The sequence below is a fragment of the Salvelinus alpinus genome, chromosome 12 (genome assembly GCF_045679555.1).
Source record: "Salvelinus alpinus chromosome 12, SLU_Salpinus.1, whole genome shotgun sequence".
Lineage (NCBI taxonomy): Eukaryota > Metazoa > Chordata > Actinopteri > Salmoniformes > Salmonidae > Salvelinus > Salvelinus alpinus.
In genome coordinates this window covers 32,826,635-32,844,081 of record NC_092097.1, presented here as the reverse complement: position 1 = coordinate 32,844,081, position 17,447 = coordinate 32,826,635, and the positions used below count along the sequence as shown (strand labels likewise).

Here is a 17,447-nt window from a genome sequence, read left to right as displayed (position 1 = left end):
TGCAATTAACATTATTTGGCAAATGCTTCCAGATTTTTCAGATAATGAAGAATAAGAACTGAAGAAGCCTCTACATTTTAGCTGAAGCCTCTCCTGGTCTCCCTCAAACTCCATCTATGACTGTTATACTTCAATGTTTCTCTCATTTTATTTAGGGTGAAGTCTCCAACACTAGCGGGTCTAAGCCAAAACCAACACTTCCCCTGTCAAGTTGGAACAGAAAAAGCCTTGGAGGCTCAACCAAAATCCCAAAATAGCAGTCAAGGTTTGGCAGATGGTCGGAACAAGTGATTGCATCCCACAATTAAAAAGGTGGGGGGAAAAAGTGGCATGAGAAAAAGAAATATTTATTCATGCTGTCATGAAAGTATAATGAATCAATACAAAGCTTCATTGCAGATTAATCTCCAACTTAGCACGCCTTTGTGAGCAGTCTAATTAGCAACAGGTTTTGAGTGTAAATAATGGCTAAAGTGTTGATCTTCTTGCATGAGTTTAAAAAAAACAATACATAAAACAGATAATCACAATAATCTCAACTCAGGCACAAAAGGTCATGGTGGATGCTTCAGTTTGGCCATTTAAACCCTTGACCAATGACCACACATTCATATTACTGTCCACCAATCGGGATGAACCAAAGTTTAAGATGAACAAGCCCAGTTTTACCCCTGGAGATAGCCTAGCTGTAGAGAGGAAAAGGCAAAGTGAGAGGTTTTATTCAACCCAAAATAAGCCCACCAAGTTAGGAATCTTTGTATGAAAGTCAATGAGTGTCGAATTTGGTCAACACTTTTTTTATTGATTATTTGCTACGTATGGCTTATTTTATCTAATAGAAGTTTCGTAATTGTTTTGGTTGTTACGAATAAACGGATACAAGTGGACATGGCATTTGGGCAACTTTTAACAACATTTCAGCCTGTTGTCAGTGATAGAGGACTCATCGTGGATATAACAATTTTTAGCATGGAAATTGCAATTGAGGGCGTACACCATTTTAAAGTAGTCAACTGGGTGGGGATTCCTATTAGTTGGGAGCAATCAGCCAATGAAGAAGATAAAAATTGACTACTTTAAAAATGAAGATGCCCATGCTGTCACAGACACTATTATGGCATAGATACAAAGACGAGTCTTCTATCTCTATGGCATGTTGTTCACACACTGCCCTCTCATTGGCTAGAATGGTCCCACCTAATCTCGCCTCCTCCGGCCTGCCTTCCATCTTTGAGGACATGTATTTCCATTGTAGGAGGGGTCACTTGACTATCTTGCCAATATAAGACAATCTTTGCTAGCAGTCATTTTGGTCATCCATTTTTCTGTCCTTGCATGGGAAGAGCTGGTACTCCTATCAGCAAGGCAAAAAGTTCAGTTCATCCAACAGATATGTCTGTAATACCGGGGTTTCAGTTTTGGTCTTCTACCCTCCGGAAAACTGCCAGGTAGTTCTTCCCTCCATTCCTCTGCACCTTCTTCCCCTCCTCTGTGCATGTTCCCAAGCGACTGATGATGACATCATCAACCTGCCAAACAAAGGGACAATTTTGAAGGGTCTGAAGAGTGCTACCCCAAAATTACCATGACTATTTTGGGGGTTTTAATAGTAAAATTACTATTTGTTGATTGTCTCATTTACCAGGTTTCCAAATCATAATATTTGTGACGGCTTAAAAAAAATTATGATACTGGCAAGTATGTTGACAATGTTTTCCAAATTGGAAGGTAGGAAGATTTTTTACAATTGTTGGACATCACAAAAATCTAGTTCTGAACGTAAGGCTGGAGTTATGCTTAGCAACTTTCACGCAATTTTAGTTGCAAGTGACAATTACAAGCAAATTTGCTGATACAAGAAGAAATGCAACAGCCAATCAAATTGAAGCTGCTTTTGTCATATCATTCCTCCATATGGTTTGAGAATTCTAAACTCACCCATTGTCATCTGCTGCATTACATCATGATTTCACAAATCATTTGTTTCTCCAACCATTTCATTATTGTATGATTGATTTAGACAAAATACTGTCTGTACAACTTGAAAATGCCAGCACTGTTTTATCAAACTAGCTACCGAATGTCTTGTGTCCACCTTGATCGCGGGTTTACCATAGCACTGACAGCTGTGTTGTTGACATGACAACGGGGTTAGAGTTTCGAACCTTCGAATGGATCATGTTACAAAAGCATTTTGCTTTGATTGGTTGCAGTACACAACTAGTTGCACAAAGTTGCAACTGTATGCAAACAAGTTGCAAATTAGTTGCTGGGGGAGTGTTTCACAAAGCAATCAAGAAGCAACTCAGTTGCTAGCAACCAAATTTGCGTGAAAGTTGCTTTGTGTAACTCTGGCCCCAAGGAGTTTCACTTCTTTGTTAAAATCAATTTCTCACTTGCTTATATGGAGTTCAAGGTTGGCTTCTCTATGACAAATATTATGACAAAGTATTACATAAGTAAAAACAGAATCGATATTAATTGTTGAGGACTGTCTAAAATGTCAGTCATCGTACCAGTTCTGCATCGGGGACCCGTGTGAACAGCAGATGCTCACTGAAGTGTTTTACCATCCAGAGATGCACCTCCTCCACATCTGTGTTGGTGTACACCAAACCCTGGGAAACACAAAACAAGAGTTAAACACAATGTCCTCATAATTAACGTTTATACAATGGGTGGGACTGATCCTGAATGCAGTTAAAACCGCATTCTAGCCGGTGTCTATTCCACAAGTTATCAGCGGCTAAATCGATGATGTTAAAATGCCTATTTACTCTGTTCCATCTGACTGCGCAATCCGCTGCCTCATCAGCCCAACCAGGCAATTTATACTTGATCTCCACTTTAAAAAGCATCTAGACATTCTCACATTTCTTTTAGACTAACATTTTGTTTTTAACAGCTCCGATTTGTATAAACCCTGCTGTCTGTCTCTGACATTTGCAACATTGTTTCAATATTCAAATTCGATCTCCAGCTATCCTACAGTAATGAACGTGTCGGGAGTCGGGACGAGACAGACAGGCAGGCAGCTTTTCTCAGCCAGTTGAAATCATGAATAAGCTACATCATTTTGTATAAGGTGCATCAAGTGCAGCTAGTTTGCAGTCTTTCCAGCTTGAGTTTGAAGTGATTGTGTTAGCTGTGTTGTTGGCTAGCTCCTCTGAACAAAAGTGTCCTGACGAGTGAGCAAATATTCTATTCCAGCTGAAATCATGCCTCATTAGCTCATTGTTATGGATGTGTCCAAATAAATGTCACTAGAAAACAGATTAAACAAATTCAAATGCAGCTACTTTGCTGCTAATCAGGCTGCACTTTTTGACGTGACTGTAAGTTAGCCATAGTTGGCTAGCTAGCAAGTAAGGGATAAGAACGTTGCCAGCCAGTATGGTAATTGAACATTTAGAATGAACGACTCGGCCGCGTCCATAGATACAGAACAAAAAGACTGAACAACTGGGTCGCATCTCTAGCAACCAAACCGATAGAACGAACGGCCAGCCGGCTTGGGTAACAACCCTAGATTTGTGTTGGGACTATATCTTGTAGACGGATTAAATAGTATGAATAAATTCATCAAAATAACATTTGTAATGAAAATATGTAAATCATTATTTGAATATGTTGGTAACCCGTCGTATAAAAGTGATAATGCCCTCAAAGCCGGCTTTTGGAGGATATATTGGCACGGTTTGCCGGCCCTCGAACTAATGTTGAGATGAGTTCACGTCCCACAATCTGTTACTCAATTCCAAATGAATGGGAAAAACAAGCACCATATTATAAGGCCAGGGTTCTTTTCTGCATAGAAAAGTCAAGGGCGGGCCGCTATTTGTGTTTTCCCCCAGGCTACAAAAAATAAATAAAAATAAATACTTTTATTTAATGGTAAAAGTTTAGTGTAAACTTAGACTACAACCAGATATAAAGTATGTAGTAAATATAATGGACCTATATATTGTTAAATAAGAACTAACAATCACCTAAATAAAAGCTAGACAGTCAGGGAGAATATAAAATTCCCTATATGATGCATTCAGAATTAATTCTCATGGCATTGGGTCCCAATTGATTTTGTTTGAAAGTTTGAGTCACTCAGATAGCACAAGAACAGTCCAGGCTAAATGTGTAAAACTGCCGGGAATTAGCTTTTAAAACACCTAAATTTAGTCTCTGAAGGTACTCGTTTTAGTCAGTGTCAAATCTTTTACATTCATTTGGGGTTGAGGCATACAGCGGGATCATCAAAATTAAACCACGAGGTCTGCAAACATCTGACAAATTTTGATTTTAGAGTGAACGGTCACTTTAAGCTCCTTTACAGTGCAGCCCGTGACTGACAAACACAATCATCATACAAACTGACTTAACTTTACTTTAAGTATCAATCTAGTTTCACTAGAAACCAAACCGACGGAAAAAAGTTAACCTAAACAGGGAGGGAGTACCTGAACTTGTCCAATAAGAAACTAATTTCCGTTGCAAAACAGTGTGTACTAATGAATATGACCTTGGTTTCCCATTTTCCCATTAACTTTCAACATTTTACACGAAAAGTGGAGCGGGTCGAGAGCTTCAAGTTCCTCTGTGTCCACATCAGTAAGAACTTAACATGGTCCAAACACACCAGCACAGTCGTGAATACGGCACGACAACATCTCTTCCCCCTCAGGAGGCTGAAAAGATTTGTCAGGGCCCTCAGATCTTCAAAATGTTATACAGCTGCACCATTGAGAGCATCTTGAATGGCTTCATCACCACTTGATATGGCAACTGTTCGGCATCCAACCACAAGGTGCTACAGAGGGTAGTGCGTACGGCCCAGTACATCACTGCGGTCGAACTCCCTGCCATTCAGGACCTCTATACCAGGCCCCAAAAATTGTCAAAGACTTCAGCCACTCAAGTCATAGACTGTTCTCTCTGCTACCGCATGGCAAGCGGTACCGGAGGACCAAGTCTGCAACCAAAAGGCTCCTGAACAGCTTCTACTCCCAAACCATAAGACTGCTGAAAGGTTAATCAATTGGCTATCCGGACTATTTACATTGACCCCCTTTATTATTTATTGCAACATTTTTTCACCGACTCTATGCACACTCACTTCACTCTACCCATGAATACACACATACTACACTGACACGCCAACACACACACACTACATAAGCTCACACACACATGCATATTGACCCCACAGACAGACACTTTTTACATATGCTGCTGCTACTCTGTTTATTATATATCCTGATTGCCTAGTCACTTTTGCCCCTACCGACATGTACAGTACATACTGTATTACCTCGTACCCCTGCACATTGACTCGGTACTGTTACTTCTTGTATATAGCCTCGTTATTGTTATTTTATTGTGCTACTATTTGTCTCACTTTTTAAACTGCATTTTTGGGAACGGGCTCATAAGTAAGCATTTAACCAATAACATTTTCTTTGAAACATGCTTTAGTGTGGTGGCCTTAAATACTTTGAAGAGCAAAGGTTTCTTTTTTTCCTCAAAAGGACAGAAATAACCCAAAGCCAACATCAAGGTTTATAACCTGTGTCATTGTAGTTTACATTGGAGCGTGGACAGATAGTATAATTAGAACAGGGCTTTCTTGGAAAACTAAGCGATGGCATAGATTTGCACAGTGCCCGCATGTTAGTTCAGTGATGCAGCGTTCAAGTTGAGGCCAGGAGGTAGGGAGCCATGGAGGCGGGGGAGAGTGTGATGGAGGTGTGTGGGTGTGTTCGGGGCGGATCGATGTTGTAGTCTAAATTGCCGTAGAGGAAATTCTCTAGACAGCTCTTCTCTCCACCCCCCAGAGGAGATCAGTGTCTGGCATAGGCCCTGTGTCAGTGCTGCTGAGTGTAATGGTAGAGCCTACAGACGGACGCACGTGAGCACATTAAAATCCCACATGCACACACACACACACACACACAAACAAGACTCCCATTGTTCTCCCAATCCTCAGTCTCTCCTCGCTGCCACAGTGAACTGACACCAAGAGCCCCACACAAATCTGACAGGTATGAAACACGGGGGGGGGGGGGGGGATAACAGACAAATGAGCAGGATAGAGAGCAAGTGAGGGTTAAGTAAATTCCAGGCCATGTATGCAATGTAGCTAGTACTGTCCTCTCATATGTCTTGTTGTTGGAAAAGGGAACTGAAGACCCATTGCTCAACCACATCCCTAAATCAACTGTTGACTTTGGGTGCCCCTGATGAACCCCCCGCCCATTCGCTGTGCTCTGTCCTTACCCCTACTCTCAGTGTATAGGCTACGCCTTGACCTCTTTCTCCAACCAAGACTGCTCTTCTCTGAGTCACAGAGGCTCTCCGCACTACCAAAGCTGACTCTCTCTCCTCTGTTCTCATCCTCCTAAATCCATCCACTGCCTTCGACACCGTGAACCATCATATCCTCCTCTCCACCCTCTCAGGGCTGGGCGTCTCAGGCTCTGTACACTCTTGCATTGCATCTTACCTGGCAGGCCGTTCCTTTCAGGTGCCGTGGAGAGGAACTGTGTCTGCATCACATACTCTCACTACCGGTGTCCCCCAGGGCTCAGTTCTAGGCCCTCTCCTCTTCTCTCTATACACCAAGTCACTCGGCTCTTTCATATCCTCACATGGTCTCTCCTATCATTGCTATGCGGATGACACTTAACTACTTTTCTCCTTCCCCCTTCTGACATCTCTGCGTGCCTGGCAGATATTTCAGCCTGGATGTCGGCCCACCACCTCGAGCTCAACAAGACGGAGCCTCTCTTCCGGGGAAGGCCTGCCCGCTCAAAGATCTCTCCATCACAGTTGACAACTCCACAGTGTCACCCTCCCAGAGTGCAAAGAACCTTGGCGTGACACTGGACAACACCCTGTTGTTCTATGCAAACATCAAAGCAGTGACTCACTCCTGCAGGTTCATGCTCTACAACATCCGTAGAGTACGACCCTTCCTCACACAGGAAAATCCAGGCACTTGTCATCTCCCGTTTGGACTACTGCAACTCGCTGTTGGCTGGGCTTCCCGCTTGCGCCATCAAACCCCTGCAACTTATCTGCTCCTCCGCACACTCCAGTGGCTTCCAGACGAAGCTCGCATCCACTACAAGACCATGGTGTGTGCCTACAGAGCAGCAAGAGGAACTGCCCCTCCCCATCTTCAGGCTATGCTCAAATCCTACACCCCAACCTGAGCACTCACTCCGTTTTGCCACCTCTGGCCCTCCCATAGAAGCTCCCGCTCAGCCCAGTCCAAGCTCTTCTCTGTCCTGGCACCCCAATGGTGGAACCAGCTTCCCTCTGAAGCTAGGACAGCATAGTCCCTGCCCATCTTCTGAAAGCACCTGAAACCCTACCTCTTCAAAGAGTATCTTAAATAATCCCCCGCCTCACCTCGACTACTTTGAGGAAAAGTGTACTTGCTATCCCTGTGTATATGTGGTTGTCCCAGCTATCTTAAGATGTATGCACTAACTGTAAGTTGCTTTGGATAAGAGCATCTGCTAAATGACGAAAATGTAAATGTAGGCGTACTATGCTCTGTCCTTACCCCTACTCTCAGTGTGTAGGCGTACTCGGCCAACAGAGTGGGACTGATGATCCTCCACTTGTGCTTGGTCTTCTTGAAGTGCGGGTCAGGAAACAGGAAGAACATCTTACTGAGCTGAACAGAGAAATCAACAAAACAAAATGGTCACAATGCAAATAAGACCAGACAGACAGACCAAGCATCTCAAGTTCAACTGACCTCAGTGAAGAAACACAGATAAATTAAGTCCTCCAGCTTATACTTTCTCTGGTACTACTTTTCCAGTTTGTGAAAACGAGGACTATGGTGCTAAATATTCTGTTGTATCAAAGTGGCTATTATTCAAACCAGTCTATCAAGTCATTATAGAGTCAGCTCTCTGTAGTTCTCATAATATTTTTGTGTCAGTTGTCAGGCAGCCCGGATTGTAAAGGTGGAAATTCCCTCTAAGTGATTTTTATTAAGATAAAGTCCCCCTCCCTTTGACAAGATGTACACAACTATTAGTCTGGTTGCAATATTAAAAACTGTTCCAGTTCACTCTTTTTTATTAATTCAAATAAATAATGTAATGTAAAGACAGAAAAACGGGGGGATAATCACAGAGGACTGCCGTCGCCCCAGGGGGGTTGAGACTGGGCCCCGCTCTTCACAAAATGGAAAAAACGACACTTTAATTAGTGCTCTGGCACAGTATAAAAAAACTGAGGGGAAACAAAGAGAGAAGCCATATTGGGGAGTATAGCGCCGTTTCTACCCACACGACATCATGCATGTGGGTGTGCAAATATCGCTCAGGGGCTCCCGTTTATGTGTGTACATATGACAGAGAGCGTGTGTGTCAGTCGGTCTGTGTTTTTCCAAAGCACTTAATCCTCTACACAGAATGGGCAGGTCTCAATGATGTCATTACAGCCAAGACGGTAAAAATAGTACTGTGGGGTATTTCTTCCATAGATAAAATCGACAGTTTTCGCGTTCCTTTCAGTTGTCAGCCCCCGGCATCAACACATTTACTGTCTCCTACCTGATGTACTACTGTCTGCTATGTCTCACATCATGTCAATGTGTCTATTCAAACCCAGCCTAGGAGCTATACTCCAACACAAGAAGTTGAAGGAAAATGTGACATTTTATTTCTTATTTGCTTTTACATGTAATTTCTTCACTTTAATCGGTGTTGCGATTTTTAAATGTGCTTTACAAAGTTTGATTTAGGTTACTCAGTCCTGGTACTGGAGGTTCCACTATGTAGGCTAAGCTAGTGCTTGTTTTATCAAAGTCATTCTGATTAATTGGGTTGAATTGAAAGGATAAACCCTCCACTATTAGGCTGTAAAATACTGATTAGTTTATAGTTCTATGCTCAGTTGATGTGACGCCTGGCATGTGGTCACTGGCACGGCGTCACCTTTGTTGAGAAATTCATTAGAGGCTAAAATCTCTGGGTTGTGACATAAGGTTTGGAAATCATTAGCCATTGTTACTCTCCGGTATAGACATGAGAACTAAGTTTCTGTACTTGTCATGTTGATAACTAGTGCTGCTGATCAAACACTTCCTATTGTTGCCACTAGAGGGCTGTAAACTACCTAAAACAGACATTTCTAGTTTAGAAATATTTATATTTTGGTTGTTAGGAAGGACACTTTATTTAAAAATTACTACGCTGGATAGCTTCACAAACCCTCAATGCCCAATGGTCAGAAAGCTGTACAAAAGTGTAGCAAACGCCATTTGAATTTGAGCATCTTTACCAGGCATCAAAACATTTTGAAAACTTCCTGAAGGGATTAAGTGCAGTACTATTTAGAGGTGAGGTGTTTGACAGACGTGTCTACAAATAAATATACACACAACAGATACAGGGGCAAGGCAGAAGTGTTATGTGGCTGACAACCCCCGATGGTCTCTGGCTACGTCATTCATCATCATCATTTATTTAAAGTGTATTTTACAAACAAATTTGTCACAGTACACTTCACATAAAAAAAGGGGAAAATATGACAGAAAAAAGGGAAAAAGATGACAGAAAAGGGGAAGGAACGGTTAAGTACCTGTCCCTTGGAGAAGAAGTTGGGCAGGTACTTCATGGCGTTGCTCCGTAAGCAGGCGATGTTCTGGTAGCTGCCCGTCTCTGCTGCACGCAGGGAGCGGATACGGTCCTGGACATAATCAGACACTTTGACACGGATCTCCAGGCCCAGAATCAGTTGCTTTGGAAAGAGCGGGGATAACTCCACTGAGACACAGAGGAGGTAGGTTATTAATCTGACCCGGGAACAGGTGGCCAAAAAAAGAGTTGCAAGAACCACTAAAACAGTCTATTATGATAATGATGGCTGTGGAAAAGGAGAGTATACTGAATGTTGAAAAGTCATACTCCGATTCGCACAGTATGCAGTATTGCCAAGTCTGAGACCAAAAGGCTCCTGAACAACTTCTACCCCCAACCCACAAGACTGCTTGACAGTTAATAAAATGGCTACCCTTACCATTTGCAATGACTCTCTTGCACCGGCTCTATGCACTCACACATACTACATTGACATTCCAACACACACATTTCCACGCTGCTGCTACTGTTTATTATCTATCCCGATTGCCTAGTTACTTTTACCCCAATTTACATGTACATATTACCTCAATTACCTAGTACCCCTTCACATTGACTCGTACCAGTACTCCTTGTATATAGTCTCGTTATTTTATTGTGCTACCGTTTCCTTTTTTGCAAATTTTGCAAATTTTTTAACGCCGCATTGTTGGGGAAAGGTCTCGTAAGTAAGCATTTCACAGTAATGTCTACACCTGCTGTATTTGGCGCATGTGACAAATACGATTAGATTGCTTTCCCTGCATTAATCGCTATAGGTTATTTTCTCTGTATATTCAAATCAGAGGCATAATAATTTGAACTTTTTTATATCTGCAGCAAAGAAAGATATAAAAAAGCTCCAAATGGCTCAAAACAGGGCTGGCAGATGAGCTATATCTGTATGAATATTATCCAAATGCATCAGAATCTCTCATGGCGTCACATTGAAAACAAATTACTATCCAGTCTTATGATTTTCTTTAGGAATGTTATATTCTTCAAAAAAAAAACTATTTTTCGGGCCAGTTAGTACATACTAGCAACATGCATAACCACTAAACCAGACAGGTACATTCAGGGCATCTAAGACAACCCAAGGACAAATCACCTTAAATCGACGGTTTTATATAGGGCCATAGCTAAATGGAACTCTTTACCAATCCATATTTCTCAGGCAAAAAGTAAATCCACCTCCAGGAAAAAATAAAAACATCTAATTCGATAGACCATATGACCGGACAGGAAATAGAAAGCATCAACTGAATGTTAAATGTGTTTCCTGTCAGGTATTTTAATTGTCTGTATTGTCTACTTGTTAAATGTTTGTAAAGTTTTTTTTGTTTTTTTTAACCTTTATTTAACCAGGTAGGCAAGTTGAGAACAAGTTCTCATTTACAACTGACCTGGCCAAGATAAAGCATAGCAGTGTGACAAAAACAGAGTTACACATGGGATAAACAAACATACAGTCAATAACACAACAGAAAAATCTGTATACAGTGTGTGCAAATGAAGTACGGAGGTAAGGCAATAAATAGGCGAAGGTTTGTAAAGTCTTAATTTGTAATTGTTCCTAATGTCTTATTAATTGGTGTTGGACCCCAGGAAGATTAGCTAATGTTACGGCGTTAGCTAATGGGGATTCTAATAAAAATTCACAGAGAAAATACCATACAATATGATATTTTCGGTTAATCCAGGAATATAGACAGAGAATATACTGTACACTCAGTGGCCAATTTATTAGGTACAACCATCTAGTACCATGTCAGACTACCCTTTTCCTCCAGAACAGACTGAATTCTTTAGGGGGAATGTTACGTTGCTCAATTGGTATCAAGGGACCTAACGTGTGCCAGGCCAAAACATTCCCCACACTATTACACCACAGTCACCAGCCTGTACCGTTGACACCAGGCAGGATGGGGCCATGGACTCATGCTGCTTACTCCAAATCCTGACTCTGCCATCAGCATGACACAACAGGAACCGGGATTCGTCAGACTGGGCAATGTTTTTTCACTCAATTCAAATCAAACGTAATTTGTCACATGCGCCGAATACAACAAGTGTAGACTTTACCGTGAAATACTTACTTACAAGCCCTTAATTGTCCAGTGTTGGTGATCGTGTGCCCACTGAAGTTGCTTCTTCTTGTTTTTAGGTGATAGGAGTGGATTCCGGTGTGGTCGTCTGCTGCAATAGCCCATCCGTGACAAAGACCAACAAGTTGTGATTTCCGAGATGCCATTCTGCACACCACTGTTGTACTGCACCGTTATTTGCCTGTTTGTGGCCCGCCTGTTAGTGTGCACGGTTCTTGCCATTCTCCTTCGACCCACAGGACTTCCACTGACTGATTTTATTTGTTTGTCACACCATTCTTGGTAAACCCTAGACACTGTCGTGTGTGAAAGGCCCATGTGGCCAGCCATTTCTGAGATACTGGAACCGGCGCGCCTGGCATCGACGATCATACCACCCTCAAAGTCGCTTAGGTCAGTCGTTTTGACATTCTAATGTTCAAGCGAACAGTAACTGAATGCCTCAATGCCGGTCGTGACTCACTGTCTGTAGGAGCAAGCTATTTTCGTGAACTGGTTACTGAGTGTACAATGAAAGAACCTTCCAAGCCAAATCTCTTGACCATGTTCTAAGTCAACAGCACCCTCAGATGGAACAACCAAAAACAACACATAAAAAGGACCATCTCACTCACATAATTTCAGTGTAGGGCAGACAGTCCTCCATCAACAAATGATGGTTTAGTATTTTGTTAGTAAGCATGAGAATGATAAAGACTGGAGTTAGGGTAACAAGGGTGAGGAAATATCATGGATTAGAAGATCATCCCATACCTAGAAGTCCCCCATATCCACAGCCGATGTCTGCAAACTCCACTTGTGCAGCCTTTTGGGTCGACTGGTGATCGCTGAAGAACTCCGGGTACAGCTGGGACCAGTCCATGTCCTCTGGACAGACAGGGCTGAGGAGAGGTCATGGTGAAATAGGTAAAAATGTGTATGAAATCAACAGACCTAAGCAAATGTTTACCAGCACGAGGTGAAACTGATGTAAATGACATCAGCAACATTGACTTCTAATCCAATGCAGTATTTTCTTTACGTTTACAAAAAGTAGCCTTTAATACCAGCTTCCTGACTGACATAAAAGCAAGCTAGCTTGTGGATTAGGAAACGCCTTTAATCCATTTACATGTTCGTAATGTGTCTTGTGCAATGATTTATGTATACCATTGGTCTTGTGTAGCCAGAATGTTGTATAAACTGTCATTTGAACTTAATCTGCTGGTTGTCCACTTGGTTGATCTTTATGCCGTTGGAAATTTTGGAAAAAATATCCACATGAAAGTTTTATTAAACAAACTTTTCTTAAACAAACTTTTCGCTTAGTAGTGTGAGCTTGTGTTAAGTGATAACCAAACCGAAAGCCACGCGTTTTGGAAAGTCGTTTTAATGATACTTACTTTCCTATGGATATTTTGAAAAGGTTGAAATTAGTTTATTCAACATTCTGACTTGTAAAATGACTGTTCCGTCGTCTGGCATCTAAACAAGCGACACAAACTCCACACGGAAGCATGGAGGCGTAAAAGCAATCTAGTTTAGAGAACGTTTTGCGTTTGACAATTTATTGCTCAATAAAGCTGTGGTGTTAAATGAATTCAAACATACAGTAGTGCATCGACTAGAAGCTTGGCCAATTTTGCGGGCAACATGCGTTAGCTAACTAGCTAACAGCTGGCTTGCTAAACCTTTTACCAAACGGACTGACGAGTGACTCACTATTCAAACGTGTGGTCTGCCATAGGATTCGAGTGGGCTCGCTGCCTGTAATATCGCTTCTGGGGCATCGACACGCTCATTTTGTTTTAATTGAACTATTCAGTGATTAGATTGAAATGTACCAACGACGTATGTACTTCGCTCCAACGGTGTTCGTTTTCGGTCGCTTCCTTTTTACGTCACCAGATGACGATAACAAGTTCTGGATTCTAATTGGTTGTGGTGCTACAAACCATCCAACGCGTTGATACAATGTACTATAGCCTATATATAGCTAATAAATATGGATCCACTGCTGAATTGTATCAATTCAAATGTTTACATTATGTTTCTCACTTCAATGAAAGAGAACTGTTGCATACCAGTTTATTTGCACCGGGACACATCTATTTGGACATTATTCTATTTCACCTGTTCAATATTAAGGATTGCTTAAAACTTCTTATGGCTGAAGGGGCAGTATTGAGTAGCTTGGATGAAAGGTGCCCATATCAAACGGCCTGCTCCTCAGTCATAGTTGCTAATATTTGCATATTATTATTAGTATTGGATAGAAAACACTCTAAAGTTTCTAAAACTGTTTGAATTATGTCTGTGAGATTAACAGTACTCATATTGGCAGGCAAAATCCTGAGTTGAAATCAAAACAGGAAGTCAGAAATCTGAGCTTGTATGTATTCACCAGAGTCCCTAAAGAAATCCCCTTGAGCTATTAATGATGTTGCACTGCCTAGGGGTTACACTAGATGTCAACCATCAATAGAAATTATAATGAGACTTCTATGATGTTGTGGGAGAGAATGATAGCAGAATCAGTCAGGTGTCCATCAAGCAGCCATTTTCTGATCATGCTTTTTCCTCGTGGAAGTCACTTACGTTCCATTGCTCACGAAGACAAGAAGGAATACTCCGGTTGGAACTTTATTGAAGCTATATGTTAAAAACATCCTAATGATTGATTGTGTACTTAGTTTGAAACGTTTCTTCGACCGGTAATATCACTTTTTGAAGTTTTTGTCCGATATAACGCTGACCAGAATTAGCGTTTGGATATGTAAACAGACGCGCTAACAAAAGAAGGTATTTGGACATAAATAACTGATTTTTTCCCCGAACAAAACAAACATTTATTGTGGACCTGGTATTCCTGGTGTGCTTTCTGATGTAGATCATCAAAGGTAAGGGAATATTTATCATATATTTTCTTGTTTATGTTGACGCCATCTTTGCGGCTGTGGTGTTTTACTTTTGAGCGCCGTCTCAGATTATAACGTAGGTTTCTTTTTCCGTAAAGTTTTTTTGAAATCTGACACAGTGGTTGCATTAAGGAGAGGTATATCTATAATTACATGTGTATAACTTGTATTATCATCTATATTTATGATGAGTATTTCTGTTGAAACGATGTGGCTATGCAAAGTCTTGATGTTTTTGCAACTAGTGAATCTAGTCGCCTCAATGTAAACTCAGAGTTTTTTATATAAATATGAATTTAATCAAACAAAACATGCATGTATTGTGTAACATGAAGTCCTATGAGTGTCATCTGATGAAAATAATAGAAGGTTAGTGATTAATTTTATCTCTATACTGGTTTTTGTGAAGCTATCTTTAGCTGGAAAAAATGGCTGTGATTATTGTGGTTTTGTGGTGACCTAACATAATCGTTTGTAGTGCTTTCGCTGAAAAGCCTTTTTGAAATCGGACACTTTGGTGGGATTAACAACAAGATTACCTTTAAAATGATATAAGACACATGAATGTCTGAGGAATTTTAATTATGAGATTTCTGTTTTTTGAATTTGGCGCCCTGCACTTCGACTGGCTGTTGTCATATTGATCCCGTTAACGGGACTGCAGCCATAAGAAGTTTTAAGGATATGCTGTTTCTGTTTTCGATCTGTCTTAAAGCTACAATATCTAACTTTTTGGGTGACCCAACCAAATTCATATTTGTTTTGTGTGCTTTTTCTATGCTTTCCGTTCTTAAGTTTCGTTTTGGCATCTTTTACTTTTGTACATGTACTGACTATCTCCGGAACTCACTTAAAAAATACCTTTCATGATACAGTAGTAGCAATACATCGTTTCAACATCTTCAGAAGAGAAATGTCAAGCTGCCCACTCAATAATAAAAAAAAAACTGTAACCAGTGCCTGTAACCTGGTTCAGGTTATCAGTCAATCTACTAGGGTATTTACAAACAGCACAGGAATGAAATCATCCACAAGTATTGATCACATCTTTACTAATGCTACAGATATCTACTCTAAAGCAGTATCCAAATCCACCGGATGTAGTGATAATATATCAGCCATATCTAGAAAAAACAAAGTTCCGAAGGATGGGCTTAATATAGTGTATAAGAAGTCATACAACAAGTTTTGTAGTGCTTCCTGTGTTGAAGATATAAAGCATATTTGCTGGTCTGTGGTGTGTAATGAAGACCAACCAGACGCTGCACTTGACACATTTAGGAAATTGCTTATTCCAGTTACTACACTGAACAAAAATATAAACGCAACATGTAACGTGTTGGTCCCATGTTTCATGAGGTGAAATAAAATAACACAGAAATTGTCCATACGCACAAAAAGCTGATTTCGCTCTAATTTTGTGCACAAACTTGTTTATATTGCTGTTAGTGAGCATTTCTCCTTTGCCAACATAATCCATCCACCTGACAGCTGTGGCATATCAAGAAGCTGATTAAACAGCATGCTCATTACACAGGTGCACCTTGTGCTGGGGACAATAAAAAGCCAAAATGTGCAGTTTTGTCACACAACACAAGGCCACAGATGTCTCAAGTTTTGAGGGAGGTGCAATTGGCATGCTGAATACAGGAATATCCACCAGAGCTGTTGCCAGATAATTCAATGTTAATTTCTGTTCAATAAGCCGCCTCCAACGTCATTTTAGAGAATTTGGCAGTATGTCCAACCGGCCTCACAACCGCAGACCACGTGTATTGCGTTGTGTGGGTGAGCGGTTTGCTGATGTCAACATTGTGAATAGAGTGCCCCATTGGGGCGGTGGGGTTATGGTATGGGAAGGTATAAGCTACGGACAATAAACAAAACTGCATTTTATCGATGGCAATTTGAATGCACAGAGATACCGTGACGAGATCCTGAGGCCCATTGTCGTGCCATTCATGCGCCGCCATCACCTTATGTTTCAGCATGATAATGCACAGCCCCATATCGCAAGGATCTGTACACAATTCCTGGAAGCTGAATATGTCGCAGTTCTTCCATGGCCTGCATACTCACCAGACATGTCACCCATTGAGCACGTTTGGGATGCTCTGGATCAACGTGTACGACAATGTTCCAATGCCCGGCAATATCCAGCAAGTTCTCACAGCCATTGAAGAGGAGTGGGACAACATTCAAAGGCCACAATCAACAGCCTGATCAACTCTATGCAAAGGAGACGTGTCAAGCTGCATGAGGCAAATGATGGTCACACCAGATACTGACTGGTTTTCTGATTCACATCCCTACCTTTTTTAAAGATATCTGTGACCAACAAATGCATATGTGTATTCCTAGTCATGTGAAATCCATAGATTAGGGCCTAAAGAATGTATTTAAATTGACTGATTTCCTTCTATGAACTGTAACGCAGTGAAATCTTTGAAATTGTTGCAAGTTGCATTTATATTTTTGTTCAGTATAATAAGCATGCACCCATTAAGAAAATGACTGTAAAAACTGTTAAATCCCTGTGGATTGATGAAGAATTTAACAATTGCATGGTTGATAGTGATGAGGGAAAATAAATGGCAAATAAGTCTGGATGCACAACCGATTGGGAAACGTACTGTAAATTGAGAAATCATGTGACTAAACTTAACAAAAAGAAGAAGAAACTTTACTATGAAACAAAGATAAATGATGTAAAGAACTATAGTAAACAGCAAAATGAAATTTTCGGCAGAAAGGCGAACTCAGCTCCATTCATTAAATCAGATGGCTCATTCATCACAAAACCC

At 41.0% G+C, this 17,447-nt stretch overlaps 1 protein-coding gene across 3 annotated transcripts; it reads right to left on the bottom strand.

The window, feature by feature from the left end:
• Positions 1-326: 326 nt before the first annotated feature.
• On the bottom strand, positions 327-13,690 carry mettl1 (methyltransferase 1, tRNA methylguanosine). 3 transcript variants are annotated; one of them, XM_071335850.1, is made up of 6 exons: positions 13,448-13,690; positions 12,500-12,627; positions 9,601-9,785; positions 7,565-7,678; positions 2,517-2,618; positions 327-1,529 (listed from the first exon to the last, which is right to left on the bottom strand). In XM_071335850.1, exons 1-6 carry the CDS (start codon positions 13,525-13,527, stop codon positions 1,413-1,415), a joined length of 726 nt encoding a protein of 241 aa, XP_071191951.1. In that variant the 5' UTR covers positions 13,528-13,690; the 3' UTR covers positions 327-1,412. The 3 variants fall into 3 exon arrangements, with proteins under 3 accessions (XP_071191951.1, XP_071191953.1, XP_071191952.1); XM_071335852.1 differs by lacking the exon at positions 13,448-13,690 and adding an exon at positions 13,129-13,292; XM_071335851.1 differs by lacking the exon at positions 13,448-13,690 and adding an exon at positions 12,896-13,087.
• Positions 13,691-17,447: the final 3,757 nt, after the last annotated feature.